Source organism: Typopeltis vanoorti, chromosome 21 (genome assembly GCF_054136105.1).
Source record: "Typopeltis vanoorti isolate ZY-2024b chromosome 21, IOZ_Tvanoo_1.0, whole genome shotgun sequence".
Lineage (NCBI taxonomy): Eukaryota > Metazoa > Arthropoda > Arachnida > Uropygi > Thelyphonidae > Typopeltis > Typopeltis vanoorti.
In genome coordinates, this window is record NC_143569.1 from 65,188,987 (window position 1) to 65,211,945 (window position 22,959).

Below are 22,959 nucleotides of genomic sequence, written 5' to 3' on the forward strand. Positions count from 1 at the left end.
ACACTCTAAAGCCATACAATCATAAAGCTATAGCATTCGACTGTAAATTACAGTTATTATGAACTTGAGCTATAGTCCGTGTTAAAGTTCTATTGTTGTACACTTGTGCGTGTGTGGAACCACGCGATCTCCAGTATCTGATAGTAGAGCTGAAAGAGTCAGGCAAATTATAGCTGAGATTATTGTTCATATGAAGAGGGTCCAAGGTGATTTCTTTTGACTACAATACAGCGTTCTACCTCATCATGGCAAATGTGTAGGTTTGAAGTTGTCCAATTTACTTCATGTTGGCGGCTTTCATTGCTCTTGTTTATTGAAAACAGGACATGGCCTGATAGGGCAGTTGCTCTGGTTCTCTTATAAGCAATGTCTCTTTGGTGCTCCTCGAGACGTAGGAGAATAGATTTCTCCGTTTGGCCATAGTAAGATTTTCCGCACTCACATGTGACTTTGTATACACCTGGAAATTGTAGATGGTTGTGAGATTGTTTATAGTTGTTGAAACTTGATCTTATTTTTGGAAGAGTTGAGAAGCACATTTGTATGTTGAATTTCTTTAAGATTCTACTCAGTTTTTTGGATAGTGTGCTGATATATGGCAGGGAGATATAACCTTTGGAGTCGTTCTATGTCTCTACGTTGCTACGTTGACGGTGGGATAATTGTTCGTTGATACGGTTTAAAGAGTAGCTATTGCATTTAAAGGTCCATTTAAGATGTTGTAGTTCTTTTTTTAGTTCTTCTTCATCTGACAGTACAGATCTTGCACGATTCGCAAGAGTTGATATAATACCCAACTTTTGCGCTGGATGGTGATGTGAGAACGCATTCTAAATATAGAGACTTTTATTGATTCAGGCGTCTTGGTGAGTTTAACATCAAGGAAACAGAGGGAACTATTTTCTTCAATCTCCATGGTCAATTTTATATCCTGATGGAGGTTGTTTAAATGGTTGAGAAGCCTGTGAAGATTCTCAATACCATGTTCCCATATGAGGAATATATCGTCCACATATCTAAGCCAAATTCTTGGTTTTAAACTAAAAGAGGAGATTGCTCTTTTAGTTTAAAAAAAACTAAAAGAGGAGGATTGTTCAAAATCCTCGAAAAAAAATGTTGGCTAATATAGGAGAGAGGGGGCTTCCCATAGCTAATCCTTTGACCTGTTTATATAGTTTACCTTCGAATTCAAAATAGCCAGAGTTTACACAGTGAGATAGTAGAGAGAACATTTTATTTGAAATCTTGTTCTTTAAAATATGGAGAACTTCTTGTGTCGGAATGTTGGTAAAGAGTGCTACCATGTCAAAGCTCACCAAGATGTCAGAAGATTTGAGTTTAAAGTCCTTGATTTTAGAGACAAAATCTGTTGAGTTTTTAATATAAGTAGAAGATTTTCCCGCATAAGCTTTTAACGTTGATGCAAGATATTTAGATAATCTGTAGGTGGGTGAGTCTATGCTGTCTACTATAGGTCTCAGTGGATAGTTTTCTTTATGTACCTTAGGGAGACTATAAAGGCCTTGGAATCAGTGGGTGTAAAGAACAGATGGAAAGCCGTGTATTTCATGGAATTTCTGTGGTCTTTTGTATGAGATTATTGATTCTATTGTGTATTTCTCTTGTTGGATCCATCTCATTTCTGAATAACTATCTGACTAACAATGTTAAGATTTTTTCTCGGTAGTCTGTTTTATCTAGAACTACAGTTTCGTTCCCCTTATCGGCTTTTAAGATGACGATATCCTTGTTAATCCGTAGATTTTTAATTGCAAGTCTCTCACCAAGGGATATATTATCAGAAGGAGGTTTTGCATCTTTAATTGCAAGAATTGCTTCTATGCGAAGTAAACTCGCATCTGCGGTAGGAAGTAGCGAAGCTGCTTTCTCCATCTTAGTTAAAAGTAGTTCTTTAGGAATGCATTTTGGTGCCAACACAAAATTTAGACCTTTTTCGAGAATTTTCTCTTCATCGGGACTTAGCACATAAGACGATTTGTTAATCACCAAATTTTTAAGTCTGTTATGACAATTATTTAGAGTAGACCTTTCTTGTCTTGACTTCAGTAAGTTGAACTTTCTGATTAGCTTGTGTTTGTTTAAGTTTTGATATCGTAATGTGCGGTGTGTCCTTAATTCTTTAATGTAATTCCAAGAATCAAGGTCTAAGCAGGCTGCTAATTGGTTTTCTAATGATATTTTTTCTGTGAAAAGCAAAGATAAATTGCGTTTTGTATCACAAATCCTCTCCGTTAAAAGATCTAGTTTAGCTTTAGTGTAAATTCGGTGCGCTCTTTCTGTAGTAATGATTTCTTTAAATTGTAGGAACTTAGGAATAATTGAGGAAAACTTACATCTCTTCAAGAAGATAAGTCTGTTGATATTAATTCCAATGCTGTTGAGTGTCTTACATCTCTTCAAGAAGATAAGTCTGTTGATATTAATTCCAATGCTGTTGAGTGTCTTCTGATATGCTTTCGTAAGTGCACAATTACCCTCGTCAGAAGGGAAATGATGACTACTATTATTAACTCGGGGTTGGGATATGTTCATTTTTAATATAAACTGACTATAAACCCGAGAATTATAACAAATTGAGATTTATTTGCAAACGCAAATAAATAAATAAACGCAAAAAAATTTAAGAACATAGAAAGATATTAAAAAACACTGAAAAAAAAAAAAAAACATTGAGACACTCTAAAGCCATACAATTATAAAGCTATAACATTCGACTGTAAATTATAGTTATTATGAACTTGAGCTATAGTCCGTGTTAAAGTTCTATTGTTGTACACTTGTGCATGTGTGGAATTGACAATATATATATATATATATTGTCAATTCCATATTAATATTAAAATTATATATATATTGTCAATTTATATATATATATAAATATATATATATATATATTTATTGACTGTACTTTGTGATTTGTTGTAATATTATTTTGCTATTTTCAAAAAATTCAACCTTAAAATTTTTAGTTTAAATGTTTAGACTGACTTATGTATTTATTAAATTTAATTATTATGAAAAGCACTAAAAGTAGCATTGTATTATCTAATTTTAGTTGAGCTCAGATATTATTGGTGTATTTTGCACCTGGTTTCCATATTACTGTTATTATTTTAGTCATACTTATACTTATGAGTCATACTTATGCTTTCTCCTTAACCTGAATCACATCATTGAAGTTCTCTTGCATACAAAAACAAGAATCATCAAAAATATTGGAAATGTATCTTTTTTGTAATATTTGAGTTTTAATTGTTCTATTTAGTAATACTGTATTTATAAGTATAATGCAACTTTTTTTTTGAGCTTGATTTTGAAGACTCATCTAATAGCATGTTAGGTTCTGAGAAATATGTTCTGTTCAGACCAGTATTATGTGCTCTTGAAGATTAGTCTAGATCTTTTTGATTTGATGAAAATCTAATCCTACTCTTCAAACTATGGATATCTAAATCTAATCCTACTCTTCAAACTATGGACATGGCAGGCTGTTGCTAATTGTGTGGTTTGTTAATTAGCTTTATTTTATTTTATTTTTTATATTTTGACAGTAATCATTGTCTTAACATGTTTGTTTTTTCAAAGAAGAATTAGATATAATAGATGGAAAGAGAAACCAATTAAACTTGATTTCATACATGACTCTTTTCAATACCAGTGATTTGTCATTTCAGTTTCTTCTACCATTTCCAAAGAATATTTTGTGTTGAACAGGCAAGACCTTAAATTTACCCATTCTTCAGTAGGTAAATTTAAGTTTCTGCATTTTATGTTCCATCTCACAAATCAGAATTGCTGTTTAATGTAAATATCTTTATTGAATTTTTTTTTTTTTTTTTTTTTTTTTTTTTTTTTTTTTTTTTTTCCCATAGATGATGGTGAATATTTTCTATCATTACCTTTAATCACTTGTTACCAGCTTTCGGCCACAAGCTACTCTACAGATATGTGTGAACATAGGCAGTAAAGATGCTAGTCCCAAATACTAAAAGTGATTAAGGATTTGGGACTTGCATCTTTTAATGACCTTGGACATTTATTAACAAAATTCCTCTTTCTCTTACTTTTACATTGTGAACCAGTTAGATTGAATTAATCAAGTGCCCTTCATTTGTTAAACAAAATTTATTAATAAATGTGGGCAAGCAGAATAATTGTGTAATTTGTTTTTGTTAAAGAATGAATAGTTTCATTGTGTTCCACTGTATTTTGCCTTATTATATTAATGCTTTCTAAAGAACTGATTTCACAAATGCTCTGGCTAACAAACTGTCAAACTGTATGTTCTCTCTCTCTCTCTCTCTCTCTCTCTCTATATATATATATATATATATACACACACACACATACCGGTGATATGCTTTTCTGTGATGTGATAAACCAAATAAAATTTTTAATAATATTTTGTTTTTTTATGTAATTTGTCGTCATCATCATCAAATTTCTGCCATGTACCCTCAAGGGGTGTACAGGATATGACAGTACTACATGAAAAAATTACATCATTACTAACTTCCTATCTGCAATTTTCCTCCAAATCAGTCTGTTACTTGTCAAGACTGCAACATTATCAGATCTTATATTTCTATCGTCTAAAGCACTTTGTACCGTATCAATCCACCTATATCTTGGTCTTCCTCTGGGTCGTTTTCCTGCCAACCTGGCAGAGAACACTTGTTTTGCTAATCTTTCCTCTCCCATTCTATTTAAGTGACCATACCATCTGAGATTAGCTCTGCTAACGCATTCCTGGATGCTGACAATGTCAAGTTCTTTCCTAATATCCTCATTTTTAATATGATATTGCCATTGATGCCATCTGTTCACGCCTCTAATCTTTCTCAGGACTCTCATATCTGCGGTCTCTAGTCTTTGGTCAAGTGTTTTACTTCTGACCCAGCTCTCAGATCCATAAGTTAAAATTGGTTTGAAAACTGTCTTGTATACAGCTAATTTAGTGTTCCGACTAATTTCTTTCTTATTCCATATGAATTTATTCAACTGACTTCCCACGATACCAGCTTTGCTGATTCTGTTGTCTGTTTCTATATTTAGTTTACCATCTTCAGTAAAAATTGTGCCTAAGTAGCTGAAATGTTTTACTTGTTCCACAGGTTCTCCATTCACAACACAGTTGAAATTTTCAATGATTCTGCCTATTTTCATTGTCTTTGTCTTTTTATTGCTGACCTTCATATCATATCTATTACAACAGCTATTCAATTTAGTCAGAGAATCTTGCAGACTTGTAGCAGATTTATTTAGAAGTATAACATCATCCGCATAAAGCAAAGAGCTGACATTAACATCTCCAATTTTGATATCAGGTTTAATACCACATTCCTTCATAATGTGATCCGTATAGATAATGAATAACAGAGGGGATAATGTACATCCTTGTCTCACACCAGATTTAACATTAAACCATCTTCCTGTACTTCCTTCAATTCTAACTGCTGACTCACAACTCAAATAAAGACTAAGTATTGCTTGATATAATGCCCCATTGACACCATATAACTGCAACGTATTGAATAGCTTCTCTCTTGGCACCTTGTCATATGCCTTTTCCAAATCGACAAAACTTAAATACAGATCTTTGTTATATTCCCATGCTTTCTCGACTATTTGTCGTAAAGTGAAGATCTGATCCTGACAGCCTCTATTTGGCCTGAATCCAGCTTGTTCTTCACCAAGCTTTTCTTCCACAATTCTTCTCAACCGTTTCTCAAGTATACTTGCATAGATCTTGCCAGGAACACTCAGTAGGGAAATACCTCTGTAATTCTCACATTCAGTTTTATTTCCCTTTTTATATATGGGTACTATGAGAGCTCTACTCCAATCATTGGGAATTCGTCCCTCTGTTCAGGCTTTCTGAACTATGCAGTGCAGCCACTGTAAGACTCTTATACCACCATACTTCAGCATTTCTGGTCGAATATCATCTACTCCTGCTGCCTTTCCACATTTCAAGCCTTTGATGGCTTTTTCGACTTCAAGTATGGATATGTATTCCTGACTGCATGCCTGGTCAGTGTTTTTTATCACTGTGCTGTCATCATTGCTTGTTACATTTAGCAGTTTTTCAAAGTAATTACTCCATACTTCAAGGATATCTTTTTCTCCTGTTTTCATTTCACCTTTATCATCTCTAATTCCTTTTACAGCACTCTTTCCTCCATTCCTAAGCTTCTTCAACAACCTCCAGAATATTTTGCCACCTTCTTGATATTTATTTTCTATATTCTTGCCAAAGTCCTCCCATGACTTTTGTTTAGCTAGTTTTACACACTGTTTAGCTTTCTTACATTTGTCTCTGTATTCTGTAAGAGTAAAAGCTGACTTATTTGCCAGGAACTTTTGATATGCTTTCTTCTTTTCCTTCACTGCCTCTTTAACTTCCTGTGTCCACCATGGAGTTCTGATTTTTTTTATCCTTGCACACAACCTCACCACATGCCTCTCTGGCAGAATCAATCAATGTTTCCTTCAGAGTTTGCCACTGAATCTCCAAGGTTTGATTCCTGTTCTCAAACTCTTTCATTTTCTTTTCAATAATATTTCTGTATTTTAGTCTACAGTTCACATCTGAGAGCTGCTCAACTTTTATTCGCTTTAAAAGTTTCTTACATGTTATTATTTTCAATATGAAATTCAATTTTATCCTGCTCAAGACTAAATAGTGATCACTTCCAATTTCAAATCCTCTGTACACTCTGGTGTCCTGCACCAAGGAGAAAACATCACTATCAACAATAACATAGTCAATGAGACTTTTATTATTCCTAGCCTCTTCTCTCCATGTGAATTTGTACACATTTTTATGTTGGAACATGGTGTTAGTAATAACCAGTCCATGTCCTGAGCAGAAATCCAACAGATATTTGCCATTATTATTAGCTTTGCTCTTTTCTCCAAATTTTCCCAAAATATTTTTGTATATCTCACAATCATTTCCTACTCTGCTATTTAGATCCCCAACAAGGACCAACTTTTCCTTTTTCATTGTGTCAGTTGCTTTTTCTAAAGCCTCAAAAAATTCCTCCACTTCTACCTTAGTAGAACCTTCTGGGGGGCCATAGGCACAAATAAGTCTCATTGTCCAGTTCCCCATTCTCATATTTGCCCACATTACTATACTTGAGATTGACTGCCATTCAAGAAGATTAGCCTCGTATTTTGTGTTGAATACTATGGCTACTCCTTCTTTTCCTTGATTGTCATTGCCTGAATATAACATTTTGTATTTATTGCTCAGAAAGATCTCACCAGTTTTGGTCTTTTTTGTTTCAGTCACCCCTATTATGTCGATCTGTTACTTATCTAATTCCTCAGCTAGCTCCATTTCTTTGCCCTTCAGGCTTCTTACGTTGATAGTACCGATCTTTAACTCTGGTGATGTTGAGTTGGGGTTTATTTTCAGATTTGTTCCAGTAGCTGACTTTTCGCTGTTCGCCCTGGTTCCCTGGCGAAAACAACGGGGGCCTTGTTTAACCGTGCGACGCCCCAGCCGGCATGAAATTTTGTCATGTTGTACCATCATTTTTTATTTTGGTTTAACCAATAAGAATACAATTTGGTCGGCTAAATCCCAAATTGCCAGCCCATCCTCGTTCGTTCAGTATCAAAGTAGATACCCAACAGGGTGCACCACGAGAAGGTGAGGATTGGACATTAGGTCAGAAGCCCTGGTCGGTTCTCCGCATTCCTTTAAAGGCTATGTGGAGGTCTCCTCTCAGTTATACAGCTTTGACCCTTAAGCACCCCTATGTAATTTGTTAATGGATATATTCTCCTGCATAAAAGTACTTCTGACTTTATTTAAAAAATTAAGAACATTGATCTGACTAAAAAATATGGTAATGGTGAATTTTGATGTCGATATCTGTTCATTGTTCACCAACCTACCATTACAATATGCTCTTCAACTCAAAACAATAAATTTCCCCTTCATACTACAAATCTTATTCAGTTTGTTATGAAAGCATGTTATTTTATTTATAAAGGAAAATATGATCAGCAAGTTGAAGAAACAGCCATGGGCAGCTAATTTCATCAAACCAGCCAATATTTATATAATTCATATTGTGCACCAGGTTTTCAAGCTTGTGTTTGGTGTTGGTTTTTGTGGATGGAGTGATCTTTCCTTTTTAAGATTAACAGCAGTCAGTGCATCAAATTCACCATGGAGCTCCTCAAAAATAATATATTTTCTTGATCATCGTATACATCATCCTCCTGATAGCCTTTTATAATTCTCTGTCTATAGAAAGGCTATGGTTATTGCAGATACTCACAAGCTGGTTCACATCATCCAGCTAGGCAGAAGAGCTTGGTGTCATCAAAATCTTGTCAATCAAACAATGTTATTTGTTCTGATAAAGAATTGCTTACATATGAAATAAATCATATTAAAAAAGAACTGTATTCTAATGACTACAAAAATATCTACTCCCAAACAGAGTACTTAACAATTATTGACCTAAGCAGCCTTCTGATGAAAATCTTATGGGATTTTTGTTCTATTATGCTAAAGATTTTTCAGAAAAGTATTTCATATTTTAGAGAACTTCCATTTTTCTGTCTCCTTTTCTCAAGTTAAAAAACTTGCCTTTTTATTTCCTTTCACCAAACACAAATTGCAAGTGTTCATGCTCATGCAGCCTGAGTATGGTGGTCAGACTGGCCATTCTGCTGAGGTTAGGTGTAAAGAACATATGGACTATATCCACTTTTGTGAACTTGTAAATCTGGATTAGGAGATCATAGCATTTTCCATTTATAGAAAGTCAGTACATTCACCCCCCCCCATCCTAACAGTGTTATCCTTAATACAATGACTCAGAGGAGTTTGTCAAGCAATGCACACTACTTTACAAAAGTAAAATATTACATGCCCATAGCCCATATTGTTAATTCCTCTCCCCCATGAAAAGATAGCCAAAGATCTTAATAAATGTAATTTTCACATCAGTTTTGAAGCACATCAAGTTCCTCATCTGTTCTTCTTGGAAGAATGCCATCTTTTGAGAGCCTTATTTTGCAACTTGGTCTGCTATGAACAAATAGGATGACTGTTAGCATCTAAATACCTTGAAGAACATAATAAATGAATGTGCTGTCATCATTATATGGGAAGCCAGATGCCTTGTTCATTTCTTTGCATAGGACTAAATGGGGAGGAGGAAGGAATATGGTATTCCATTGAAGTTATAAGCCTAAGAAACTAATTTCGGGCAAATTAAACAAGTACTAATTTGCTCAAAATTTGGAGATTGTCATTTTAAAACCATCTTTGGCCCATTGGCTGTAGACTACCTTATGTGATTTATTTAACTGGGGAGTTGAATAAATTTTTATGGAATAAGTGAGAAATTTACCAAAACACTAAACTAGCAGTATTATAAGACCGTGTTTAAACCAGTTTTAACTAATGATCTGAGAGTGGAGTTAGAAATAAAACAGTTGACCAGAGACTGGTGACTACAAATATGAAAGTTTTGAAAAAATTAGAGGAGTCATCAGTGGCAGAATCTTATTAAAAATGAAGCTATTAGGAAGGAATTTGATTTTGTTAGCATTCAAGAATATATAAGCAGAGCTAATCTAAGGTGGCATGCTTACATATTCTTTTGGAAGAGGAAAGGATTCCTCAATCCTTTCCTATTATCCTACTTGTTCGATGCCAAGTTAGTAGGATAAAGACCCAGAGGAAGACCAAGATCTAGGTGAATGAATTGATGCAGTTAAAGGTACCTTAGAAAAAAAAATTACAGAGTCTCACAATATTTGTGTGTTCTCAATATTAAACATACTTCCATCATTCACAGTTATGTTCACATCATTACTGATGTAATAACGGGAATATAATTATGTGGTACAGTCATAGTATCCTGTATACTCCTTGAAGATACTTATTAGGAAATTATTGGTGATGATGTGATACTTTAAAAGGTCTTTTTGATTTTCATCATTGCCACTCCTACAAATAGCAAAATAGCCATTCCAAGAAATCTCAAAATTGTTTTTGCAATTTCTCTAATGGTGAGTAAGGCTATAATAAGACACACAAAAAAAATTTTTGTGCGTCTTATTATAGCCTTAAAGAGCATATTAAACTTGACTTCTTGTTCTGATTTTACTAGATCCTTGGGTATTTTCATTTGTTTGAGAATTTGAATGACCCATTTTTGACTTTGAGGATCATTTGATCTGGCATTCAGTTATCTCTGTGCATAAGTTGCTTTCCAGGTCACTAAGAATGTGAAGTGTTTTACTATTGTTTTGGATTATGTCCAAGATGACTAGTGCACTTTCTTGTTCAATCCCCACAGTAAATTGGATGGCTAAGTAGTCATTGTTCAGATAGTCACAAAAACTGGTTACGTTTCATGTTTAAAAACTCATTTAAAAAAAATCATTTTGACTTAAATATTGAAACTGTTGGGAAGTGGGAAAGTAAATAAGTGTGTGCTTCAAGACTTTTATTATATGATTTATTATTATTGTTGCTACTACCATGTGACACCTTCAAGGAGTTCAGGGACTCATTGTGGAAGGGCACTTTCCATCTACTGCCAGTAGTATTTTTATATGTTAATTGTGTATGTCTGATTGATTTAACTGATGAAAACTAAAATTCAAAAAGTACTACATGCTTTTTTTTTCCCCTCTATATTTCATTTATTTTTCTGTTTAATATTTAGAGCATAATATCCCAGAATTCAATACCTGTAGTTTTGGTCTTTATCACAAGTAGGTGTTATGATACTGGCAGTATGCTTTTAAGCAGACTGTGGGATATGTGTACTGGCAGTATGCTTTTAAGCAGACTATGGGATAAGCGAATCGATATTTGGATACTTATTATATATCTCTATAATCATTAATATTATAGACTTTAATATTAGTTATTCATTATGATACGAATGCCATTAATTTGAGTATAAAACTACAGTTAAAAATATTTATTCCATTAGTTTTAAGCAGTAAGTTAAAACCCAGAAAGTAACTGCATTTGCTGTCATTAAGATAGTTACATTTTCTTGCATCTACTTTTTAAATTATTCTGATTATTTATTATCAGTTTCAAAAATTATCCAAGTATATTTTAATATTTGTTATACCTGTGTTTCTCTATCTGTGTTTAATTTATCAGTATGTTAGAAAGAATCATCACATTTATTTGTCATATCATCTGAAATCTTTATGAAATATTTTAAATTTATAAAATTTGAAACTACCTCTGTGAGAGATCTGAGCTTTCTCCATCCATGGCAAGGAAGTAAACATTTGGCCTCTCAGTGCATATATCTTAACTGTCACTTATCATTGCATATTTACAAAACTGTCTAGTAAACTATCATCTCTGTGTAGAACTCTATAGTTTCACAGAGACACAAAACGTTTTATCACATACTGTATAAATCACTTGCACTTACACCTTTTTCTGCTTTTGATAACCTATGAGTGATTCCTTTCTGGTGTTCAGGAACATATACCAGGTTACTCTTTTTTTTTTTTACTTCTTCAGTATTCTGAATTTGGTATCACACATGGAATATCATTTCTGGATTATTACATCTGCTAATGGAGATGATCGATAGCCAGATACCTTTTACTGCTTTTAAAATGGGTCAAAAGGTAGAACTGTTTTTAACGATATTAAACTTCATTAAAAATGTATGACATACTTTTTATCATATTGTATTATAATTCAAAATAATATATTAACATAGATATGTAACACAAGAAGGGGAGTAGGAAATCAACAAATAATATTACATTTTAAAACTGGTTTTATAAAATAAAGATATCAAAAACTTTTTATAATCATAGAAAAATGACAGTTGAAGTAGAGATTGTTAAGTTTAAAGTACATATATATATATATATATGCTGCATTTGAAAAAAAATAATTTTTTCCCCTTTAGCTTTGATTAATATATTGACAAATTTAATAATAAGTCATTTTATCAATTTCTCTTATTTTTATTTTATTATGATTTACAAGAAGGAAACTGTCCCTTAAAAAAAGGTATGGAAGAAGTGAGTCACTGAACTTCTGTTGAACACTTACAGTTGGGTGTACATTTACTTTTAAAAAATGTTTTCTAAGATTGGAGTAACTGGGGGGGGGGGGGTGCATCAATCATCAGTGTGTAGTATTTTCTTGGTACTGATGAGTGATATCTGAATGCCAGAACCTACATTTTTTCACAGCCTAGATGAACATGTATATTTCGTCTTGCTTGCATTCATTTTACCCACCAGATAACAGTTGTATTCCTGTAGAATAATGCAGTATGGAAATAATTTCAGGCAAATGCAAAATGCAGTTGTATCTGAAGGCTGAAGAATGCTATTTGCTGTTAGGTAGGTGACCTAATAAAGAGTGTCCACTAAATTAAATTGTGTTGCCATTCAGTAATTCTTAAATTGAGTAATGACTAGATGTTTGCCAAAAAAAAAACATTACCATCAGTTTGTTTGACCACAGTGGGCATTGCTAGTCAACTAGTTAGCATCATTCATGTCTGTTAATTAGCAATGTTGAATTAGTTATCCAATAAGCGATTGTTTCATATATTACTATTTCTTATAGTAAATTATATATCAAATTTAACTTTCTCCAGATAATGTTATTTTAACTTCATATAGGAATATTTTGCTAATATATATATATATATATATATAAGAAATATAAGTTCTTTTCTTAGCAAAAAATTTCAGAAGTTTTAGGTGTGTTAAAATGAAAGTTATTTCTGCTGCCTTCCTGTTATCTCTAGGATGCGCTGAAGGAAGCCATTGCCAGTCTACCTGAGGTAACCTTTACTTTTTTTTTAAGTTTACATGCTTTAAATTAATTAACAGTTGTTGTTTCATATGGATGTTTGGTTGTGTGCAGCAGTATTTTATTCAGTGCAGCAAGAAAGAATTATCATTTGTATTGACATTTCTTTATAATTTACATATTTATGCATTTATGCACTGTTCCAATTAAGTGTGGCATTTAGTTCTCAAAATACTACTTTTCATGTGTCTGCAGGACTTTTTTTTTCAGAAGGGGGGCTTTCAGGGGATCTTGTAATCTGTAGAGAGTGCATCCCCTACGTGGCGGATAGGGGAGCCCACCAGATATGGTGGAATGGTCCAAATATATTGAATAAGGACTCATGGACCAACAGGGCCATAAGGGGCAATCATCTTGAGCATAAGGGAAGTGGCACTCTATATGCTTCTATATTAGAACAGATATTTGATTTTAAACATGTTGCTTTTATTAACAGAAAACTTTCAGCTGAAATCAATTATTCTGTCATGGAGAAAGAGGAACTAGCAGTTGTCTTTTCTCTGAGAAAATTTAGATATTTATTACTAGTACAGCATATTATCCTTAGATCTGATCACCAACCACTTTCATTTTTATCCTCAGTGAAAGATAAAAAGTAGTGTATGATTAGATGGACCATAGAACTCCAAGAATATGATATTGGTATTAATTATATTCCTGGTGAGAAAAATGTGGTTATCTGTCTAGATTTTTGGAATCAGATAGTAAAGAACATACTTCTTGGTATAATTTAAAGGTTGAAGATTTTCAAATTAACAAGATAGATGAGTTGAATAAGATTAAGACTAGAAAGCTTGTCAAAATTGTGAAAAACTTCTTGTAGTTGAAGTTCAGAAAAGGGATACCATTTTGAAAAGTGTATATGAAAAAAATTCAAAGGGATAAATTTGTTCCTGGGGAATTTTTGTGTCGTGAAAAGTTCTATTTAGATGAGGATGGTTTATTATTCTCATGATAGATGGTTGATGGTAGAATTAAAGTGAAAATTTTAATTTCAGTTAATGTGAAAGCTTGGATTCTCTATACCTTTCATGATTCTATCTAGCTGGTCATCAAGGATTTGAGAAAACTTGGCATAGAATTAAGGATAGGTATTTTTGAAGAGATATGAGGAGTGATATTAATTCATTTGTAAAATCCTGTGGACTGCACAGTTATGTTAACTCTCACCTTGTCTGTATCCAACCTATATGTTAAAAGTCAGTCATGGAGAGTAAGTTAACTAAAAATTTATAAATATAATTTTTATTTTGTTTATTAGTTGGTTAGAATGTTCGTGCCTGTGATGATGCATTGATATCGGGGATCAACATTTTCTGTTTTTCCAAAGAATGAAACTCAATAATAAAAAAAAAATTAAAATATTTACTATAAAAAAATGACATATAAAATAGAAACAATTGTATAGATTATTATTATTATCATTTATATATCTATGCTTCAGGTGTCAAAAGACTCATTGCAGGAGACCCATACTATCCATTAACATAATCATTATCATCATCAATCCTTATCCATCCACTGCTGGATGATGATTTCCTCCATATTTTTCCACATTTCTATGTCTCTGACCCATAATCTTCAGTCATTTCCCATTGAACGATGTAGCGTTTATCTCTCCACCTTGCTGATGGCCTGCCAGGTCTTCTTGAATTCTCGTGCTTGCCATTCTGTACAAATTTTTGTCCATTGGTTGTCTCCCCATCTTGCAATGTGTTCTGCCCATCTCAATTTTTTCAGTTTTATTTCTTTAATGATGTCTTTTAATCTTTTTTTTTCTGATATCTGTGTTTTTTTTTTTACTTTATCTATTCTTTTTATGTCTAACATTGATCTTTCCATGTTTCTCTGTGCAGCTCCTAATTTGTTTTCCAGTCTTCTTGAGATTACCCAAGTTTCTACTCCATATGTCATAGCTGGTATGATGCATTGTTCATATGCTTTTCTTTTTAGACAGACAGGTATGTCTGTCTAAATACAATACAATAAAAATTGTATTGTATTTTTAGTATATTATTTAATTAAATGGTACATTATTTTAGTTTCATCAATATTTATGAGGTGTGACAATTTAATTCCCAGAATGCACCTGTAAAAAAACTACATTCGGAACTATACATTAGTGGCTACTGTTGCCATTGAAGTAGTCCCCTTGTACATTTATACACTGGTTTTGACAGATGTTTCTGTTTTTGGGAACGGGCCTGGAACTCTTTTTCTGGAATACTCTTGAGTTCCTTTATCACATTATGCTGGACATCGGCGATGTCAGAAAATCTTCGTCCTTTTAGTTATAGTCTTTAATTTGGAAACAGCCAGAAATCACAGGGAGCTATATTGCATGAATAAGCAGAATGACCTAATTCAGTAATAAATTTTTTCATCACCTGTAATTACTCTCGGAAATATGTGCTTATTTGCAGAAAGATCAGTCGTAACTTGAAGCTGCTTCTGTTCGTCCATCAAGATCTAAGGCTCGAACTACGCAGAAATCTTTCAAATACCCAATTCTTCATTTAAAATTACCCTGACTGTTTCTCAGTTCATATGCAGTTCATCAATCGCACACGTGTACAAAGATTCACATGTACTCATGTGACTCCATCCAAATCACCACACAAGCAACACTACACAGCCGTATCAGGAATTAAATTCTCGCACCTCATATGTTGAGACCAGACTTGTTGCTTTCTGTGCTTAATTCTTTAATTTATTTTTTAGGTCTTCTGGTGTTTTGGAAAATAGAACAATGTCATCTGCAAATCTTAAATTGCTTAGATATTGACCATTTATTCTGATACTTTTTCCCCCCGATTTAGATTTTTAAAAATGTCTTGTAGGCAAGCATTGAATATTATTTTGGTGACATTGTATCACCTTGTTTTATTCCTCTATTTTAATTTTTGCTTTTCGATTATTTAATTGTATATTACTTGTTGCATTCTGGTATATATATGTGTATATATATATATATGTGTGTATATATATATATATATATTAAAGATACCAAACAATTTTAAAATAAAACTTGGTTTTAATCCTATTTCCCAAGTAAGTCAAGTTTGCACCTGCACATAGTGCAAGTCAGGGCGACTCCACGTATTGCAAATCCAGGCAACTCATGGTAAAGGTGGAATAAGCTTTGATCACTATCCTTGGTATTTACCCTTAATGCAAAGCACATCTCCTAGCAGAGATGTATGATGCTATACATTAACCCTCCTACTGGCTGAGGTAGATGAAATAGCCAGACTACCTCAGAATTTTTCATGGATCAAAACTTCATCGGCATTCTATCTTTTATCAAGTATCTACCCTCCTCTGCTGTTAATACCTTAACTGTGATTTTAGAGCCATTAGCGGATTAACTGTGGTGGAGGACTTTTGAGTCACTTGTCTTTACATGTACTGTGGTACTTGGAATTTGCTTTACTGTACTAGGATATTTGATCTTTTTTTTTTTTTCCCCTCCATAATTTATTGTGTCTCTTTCCAAAAATAGAAGTTTTACATCTGCGAAAATAAATAATCAATCCTGAAATAACCACAGATTTTTTGCAATGAACATATTTTAGTAATAGTAAATTTCCTTCATTTACTGACAATATAGATTCTTTTTCACGAATTTTCAAATGTTTTTTTTTGCATTTAAAATATTTTGTTAAATATTTATATATTTAAATAACATTTAGTGAAATAAATATGACATTTTGCTTTCTTTCTTTGCAAAATACCTTTATATGAATAGTCATATTTCAATATTCAAAATTAAGTGGATATTGAATACCACATTTCGATTTTAGGAAATTTTTTTTTTTTTTTTTTTTTTTTTATGAGCAACAAATGATTATAAACTGCATTACTCGGTTTCTGATATTGTGTATTTTTTAGTATCAAAAATTTATACCTAATGATATTTTATCAGAGACTCTTAGTCTTCTTCTTTTGCTTAAAATTGCAACAGATTTTTTTTTTCTAGGATGCACATTACTGTAATATCCAGTGCTTAACCACTGTAGATATTTTGAAAATATAATAGGACAGATATCCTGTATGGGATGATTCAAAATTTATGCTCATTTTTAAGATTTTTTTACTGCAAACCCCCCTCCCCTCTCCTGTCCTGGAACTCAGTTACATAACAACTTTAAATTTGTTTCAGTTTACCGTTTTGACCAAAGAAATAAAGCAATAATAGTTGTATATCCGAAGCTTCTAATTCTGTACTCTTTCTTTGCATCTGAAATCAGCTCTTGAGTGGTCTGCTGAAATTATTCTAAGATTTAGAAATACTATGCTATATTTTCAATATATAAAACTCTTTATGCATACTACACAAAAGAAAGTTCAGTAGTATTATTTTTGTTTGTTTTTCTTTAAAAAAAATCTAAATATTACTACTTCTGCTGCTGGTTGCTATTTCTGAAATAATCTATGTCTTAGAAATACTTGATAATTAGCTGGAAGAAAAGCTAAAGGCTTATTACTCTTGGTGCTATTGAGAAAGGAAAGAGAAAACGCTAAAGTTTCTCAAGCTGTAGTGCAGAATACATCAAGAATGTTGTTTCTTTTCGATTGTTGATTACAGATATCCTAACAGAAATACTGACATTTCTTTTACATGCTGATACATTATTTATGCCAAAATAATTTCTTAATTTATAATGATCAGTTTCACGTTTATTATCCTATTATCCTAAAATTATAAATTATTTCATACAATTATCTTGAAAAAGAGGATTTGAATTATTTTAAAAGAAAAAGTGCATATGCGTTTCATAATCTTGTTTTTTGATGGGGGGGTTGGTATAGACCTCTTCAATTTGCAGATATTTCAGAGAATTTATTTCATAAATCGCTCGCAAGACAACTGTTACAAATGTAAATCACTTGGGGAACATACCCATTCATTTTAGTGTAAAATAGTAGCAAAGGTTTAGTTACATTAGATATCTAACCTAGAAGAAAATGGTATGTCTGCTAATATTAGAATGTTACGTGAATAATTTTTTCTGACATGATTTCTCTATTCGTTATAACATAACCAGTTTCCGGATTTTTTCCTTCCTGCATACTCCATGTTATATGCAGTGATTTCTTCTTTGTACTAAAAGAAAAAGAAATCAGATAACAGAAGAAAAATATGTAGTATTTTCTTTTCCACTGGCTGAATTTACAGTGTTCTTTCTTCATGTTTTGAAGAGAAAGTGCAAATGATTTTTTTCTTACAATTTTTGCCATTATAACATCTGATATAATTATAAGAGTGACATTTTACCATTTTTCTCCCACACGAGAAACAGAAATAAGGTAGTAATAATATTGGTGATTCTGTCAAACTTCATTGTAGCAGAAATTTTTATTACAAAACTTTGTAATATATATATATATCTCCGAAACAAGAAATTTGGATCCCATATCACATCACTGTTGAGTGTTGGCAAGGTGAAAATTTTCACATTATTATTTATATATTTTATTTATTAATTTTATTTATTTTTTTTATTTTATTTTATTTTTTTGGTGAAATAGCTTACCTGGTATACTCTTTCCAGTTCAATAGGAACTGGAAAGAGTATTCCAGTTCCTCTTATATTTTATTCCTTCGAAAATACGAAAATATAATTCTGTGTTATAAAAAGAACTTAAAAATTCGCCTTCAAGATGAAAAGGAAACAGTACATTCACGTATCCCTCCATCAATATTTGTAGTCCTGAAAAGAAACATTTTTTATTTCATACTGTTCAGAATTTAAAATGCTTGAACAGTGTGGAACACCCTAAAGCAAGGGTAAACACACAAAGCAGTTTTACACTCAGGGCACCAGATTTTTGTTTCCTTTCTGATATTTTTTTTATTACATACATAACATTTTCGTGCAGATTTTTTTTTATTAGCTGTTGGTGGTAGATTTTTGGGATAATGGTTGGAGTTAGCAGCATTCAACCTCAGATGTCTGGCAGGATTGCCTGTTTCTCTGCTTGCTGAAGAAGGCACATGTGCATGCAGCATTGCTTTCACAATTTCTATTCTGTATTCTAGATATGTTATGGTAGACAAATATTTTTTCTTGTGCAGGAGGAAACTGTTCCAAATAACAAAATCCGGTATATGTCCAAACACTTTTTTGTAATATTTTTTATGCTGTTTCCTCATTACAGAGTAGAATGATAGCTGCTGAAGGCGAAGGCTCCAACTTTTCTGCATTGCACAAAGTTTCCTTTGCTTACCCTGAATGTTACTGGTGCTTGCCATCTCGTAAATGAATTGTGTCTTGGGTATACTTACTAATTATTCCTTTCTGCCCAGCTCTAAGCTACAGAGATTACTAACCGACCCCCACTGAGAAGCAGAGCAATAGAACATGCAGCACACTAAAGAGCCTCAAGCAATATCTGAATATTTTACAAGCAGAAATTACTTGTTTGGTTTTTCTATCTTGCTTTATTCTGATATTGCATTTGAAGGATGACAGTGATTTTAAATATTAATTTTGCCTATAACTGAATATCAAATAATTTCCTGATTTATAATAATCAGGAAATAATATGTATATTTTCTGATTTTATAATTTGCTAATTTATAATAATCACCACATAGTTTCTGTATCAAAAAATTAAAGTTTTGTGGAGCAATTACTAGAGAGAAATAACGAATTAAATAAAAACTGCACCTACATTTCATAACAGTTTTCAGGTGTGTGATAGTGATGCAACAGGGGGGGGATTAAACTATCAAAGGCGAAATAAAGTTCAATTCTATTGTAAAAATATGGAAATGAAATTTTACATTTGATATACATATTTTGAATGATAAAATATAAGCAAATGTATCGCTTACTTTAAAAATTCGAGTATAATATCTGAATTATACAGAAAATATATACATATAAATTTAAATCATAACTGTTAATTTCATTTTGTAATGACCAATTATACGAGGAAACCAAGAAAGTGAAAGTACAAAGAACAGTTGAGTATTATTATTATTATTCGTGACACCTCTAAAGAAAAAAAATTAGTGATATGATTAAAGACTTTCATGTTATTCTCTATGAAGCAAAGTTACTCAAGCGTGTCCTAAAAGAAATCTGTGAAGTATTATTCGATTTCGATGATTTAGAACAACAATAAAAATAATATAATCTGGAACGTCGGCAGCCAGTTTTCTTTTCTTTTTTTTAAAATAATATTTCAAATAATTATCATGATTTAATTTCTTCAAGAACAAATTAAATGTTTAAGTTAAGCAATATTGCATCCCATATTGTTTCTTAGCCGAATAAGAAACTCAAAGAGTTTCATGCCGAATATAGAAACTATATAAAGTTCGGCGATTCCAAGCGTAAGCAAATACCTGGAAAGCAGCACCTGATCCATTTAGGTAGTGCAAACTGAGGCAACTCATAGAAAGGGTGGAGCAACCTCCGATCACTATTCTTTGTATTTACGCACAATGTGAACTTAGCTCCTAGGAGCTGTATTACTGTTCTACATTATGAGAGAAGGTCACCACCTAGACCGGTTTCAATAACAAAATCAGAAATAATATGGGATGCAATATCCCTTAACTTAAATAAGTTCATGTCGCCGAATTGAAGCCTTTAGCTCTTCATATAATTAATAACAAATTAAATGTTTTGTCGAGTAAGCAATTAGAAAAAAATTAGCGCAAAAAAATTAAGAATAAAATTAGTTCTCCAAGGTAAGGCTATATTTAAGTGAAGAAATTATGCAAGGATCTTTATTTTGTCCAGACATTAAAATTGGATTGTACAATAAAAAGAGAACACAAAAATATAAATAATTTCTCTATTTTTAGTCTATCCTATATAACTAAGATCCAGTTACCCAGCATAGAACAAGGAAGTGCGTTTCTTGTTATATGGCAACTGAGAGGCAGCTACGAACATGAGATAATCCGATTAACCGTTCTCTTCAGCTTGAGGGTTTATCACACCTTCTAATGGACATGATGGTCAAATTGCACTTCTTATCCCTGTCCTTTCAACAGGTGGGCCGAATCATATCCAGATTTAGCTGGACGTCTATAGACGTCATGGCTGTTTGGAAGGTTAAAGGCAAGGGACACTACCCAGACCAGTTTCGACCTTTATTGAGGTCTCATCAGTGGGAGCCAGGCTAAAGAAATGCCAAGGTTTAAGTAATACAGAGCTTTGTATGTATGGTTTTTCAATATCTTGTTCTTAGTATTCTTATTCTCTTTTTGATAGTTTTGTTTAGCTCTGCCTTTTCTATTTGGTTTAAGTTTTGCTTCAAGTTTTTCTTTGAATGAGTTTCTGCTGTTTTCTCTAGTTATTTTTATCATATTTAAACAATATCTTGGTGTAATGTATTTAAATATTTTTCTTCTTTTGCTTCCAATATCCTTTTATTATTTCCGTTTGATATATTTTTTTATTTTGTTCAAGCATTTCATTTGTTATGAAGTCATCTGTTGTCTTTTGTATAGGTTTTCTCCTTTCTGCTCTTGTATTTATGCTTATTCTTAAGCATAAATACAAGAGCAGTAGTAATAGGGCAATAGTGAATACAGATGACGTCAAATTTTTGCAGGATGATTTGGATAGATTGGAGGTCTGGGCTAAGGAGAATGGATGTCAGTTTAATGTGGCAAAATGTAAGGTTATGCATTTTGGGGTGAAAAGATTGGAGGCAGTTTACTGCATTGGTGGAACCGTGCTCCAGGAAATTGATGAGGCACGAGATTTAGGAGTGTTGGTAGATAAGGAATTGAAATTTAGGGGACACATTGCAAAAGTGGCCAAATCAGCTCATCAAATCACTTGGTTGCTGAAGAATACGTTGACAAGCAGGTTATTGTTCCTCTGTATCGAGCCTTGATAAGACCCCATCTAGACTACTGTGCTCAGATTTGGTCACCTAGGTTTCTTCTTGATGGGGAGGAGGTGGAGAGGATCCAGAGGCGAGTGACCAAGATGATAGCAGGTCTGTGGAATGAACCGTATGAGAACAGGTTGAGGATTTGTGGGTTGCAAAAATTGGTTGATAGGCGGAGGAGGGGAGATATGATTGAGACATTCAAATTATTAAAGGATTTCTATAAAATTAATTCAGAAGATATTTTTGAGAACATGGCTGGTTGTGGGAGGACTAGGGGACATCCATGGAAACTGGGCAAAAGTGTGGTTAGTAAAGGTGTTAGAGCTGGGTTCTTTACTTTTAGAGTAGTGAATGAGTGGAATGCGCTCCCTGAGTCTGTGGTGGATGCTGTGACAGTGAATGAGTTTAAGGCGAGGTATGATAGGTACTGTATGAATGTCAAATAGTTGTGATGAATATGATTTGGGGCCTCCCTCGATGAGTCTAATGACTCCCTGGAGTTGCCCGTAATAATAGTAATAATAGTAATTATTCTTCCTCTTAGCATTCTATGATTGCTTCCTGTGTTGAATTTATTTAAGACACCTACATCTCTGATTATATTCATTCTGTTGGTTAGGATGTAATCTATTTCTTTTTTTTTAACATCATTCAGTCCTTTCCATGTCCATCTTTGTTGAGGTCTTTTCTTAGAGAAGGTGTTGGCTATTTAGTGGCGCTAGTGTCCTTGGTAAATGTAGCAGTCGTGTTTAGCTAGTCTAGAAAACGTGTTTTTAAAGTTAAATATAGTGTGGCTTTTTGTCACAAATTGTGCTGCAGTTGTGCATCAGTTAGACACAAGTGTCCATCAGTGGTGTTATTGTTTGGAACTGCGTTGTATATATTGTGTTTTCACTGCTGTTTGTTTCACTATCTCAACATGTAAAGATGGCATCCAACAAGAAACGTACGTCAGCGGCATGCAGGACTTCTACATGAAAGGCTGGCTCAGCGTTAGATTTTTCACAATGGATGCGTTGCGGAAACTGCTACATGTATGCGCCGAAGAATGTGAAGGATCTGTGGTCGGTCTGGCTAAATGAGAAGAACGAAAATGTTGACGTATGTGAGAAGTGTCGGGATAGGCTGGAGCGTTTAGGAATGGAAGCTGACATTGTGACCGAAGCGGAAGAACTTCGGCGGGAGTTTATGAAAATGAAAAATGACCTTCGTCTTCT

The 22,959-nt window shown here is 33.1% G+C and overlaps 1 protein-coding gene across 1 annotated transcript in view; it reads left to right on the forward strand.

Moving 5' to 3' along the window:
* Positions 1 to 22,959, forward strand: part of LOC150094927 (uncharacterized) — a 259,949-nt gene that overhangs the window by 142,017 nt on the left and 94,973 nt on the right. The window contains exon 6 of the mRNA XM_090411150.1: positions 12,813 to 12,848. Within this exon, the coding sequence (XP_090267276.1) occupies positions 12,813 to 12,848 (36 nt within the window). The remainder of the gene's footprint in view (positions 1 to 12,812; positions 12,849 to 22,959) is intronic.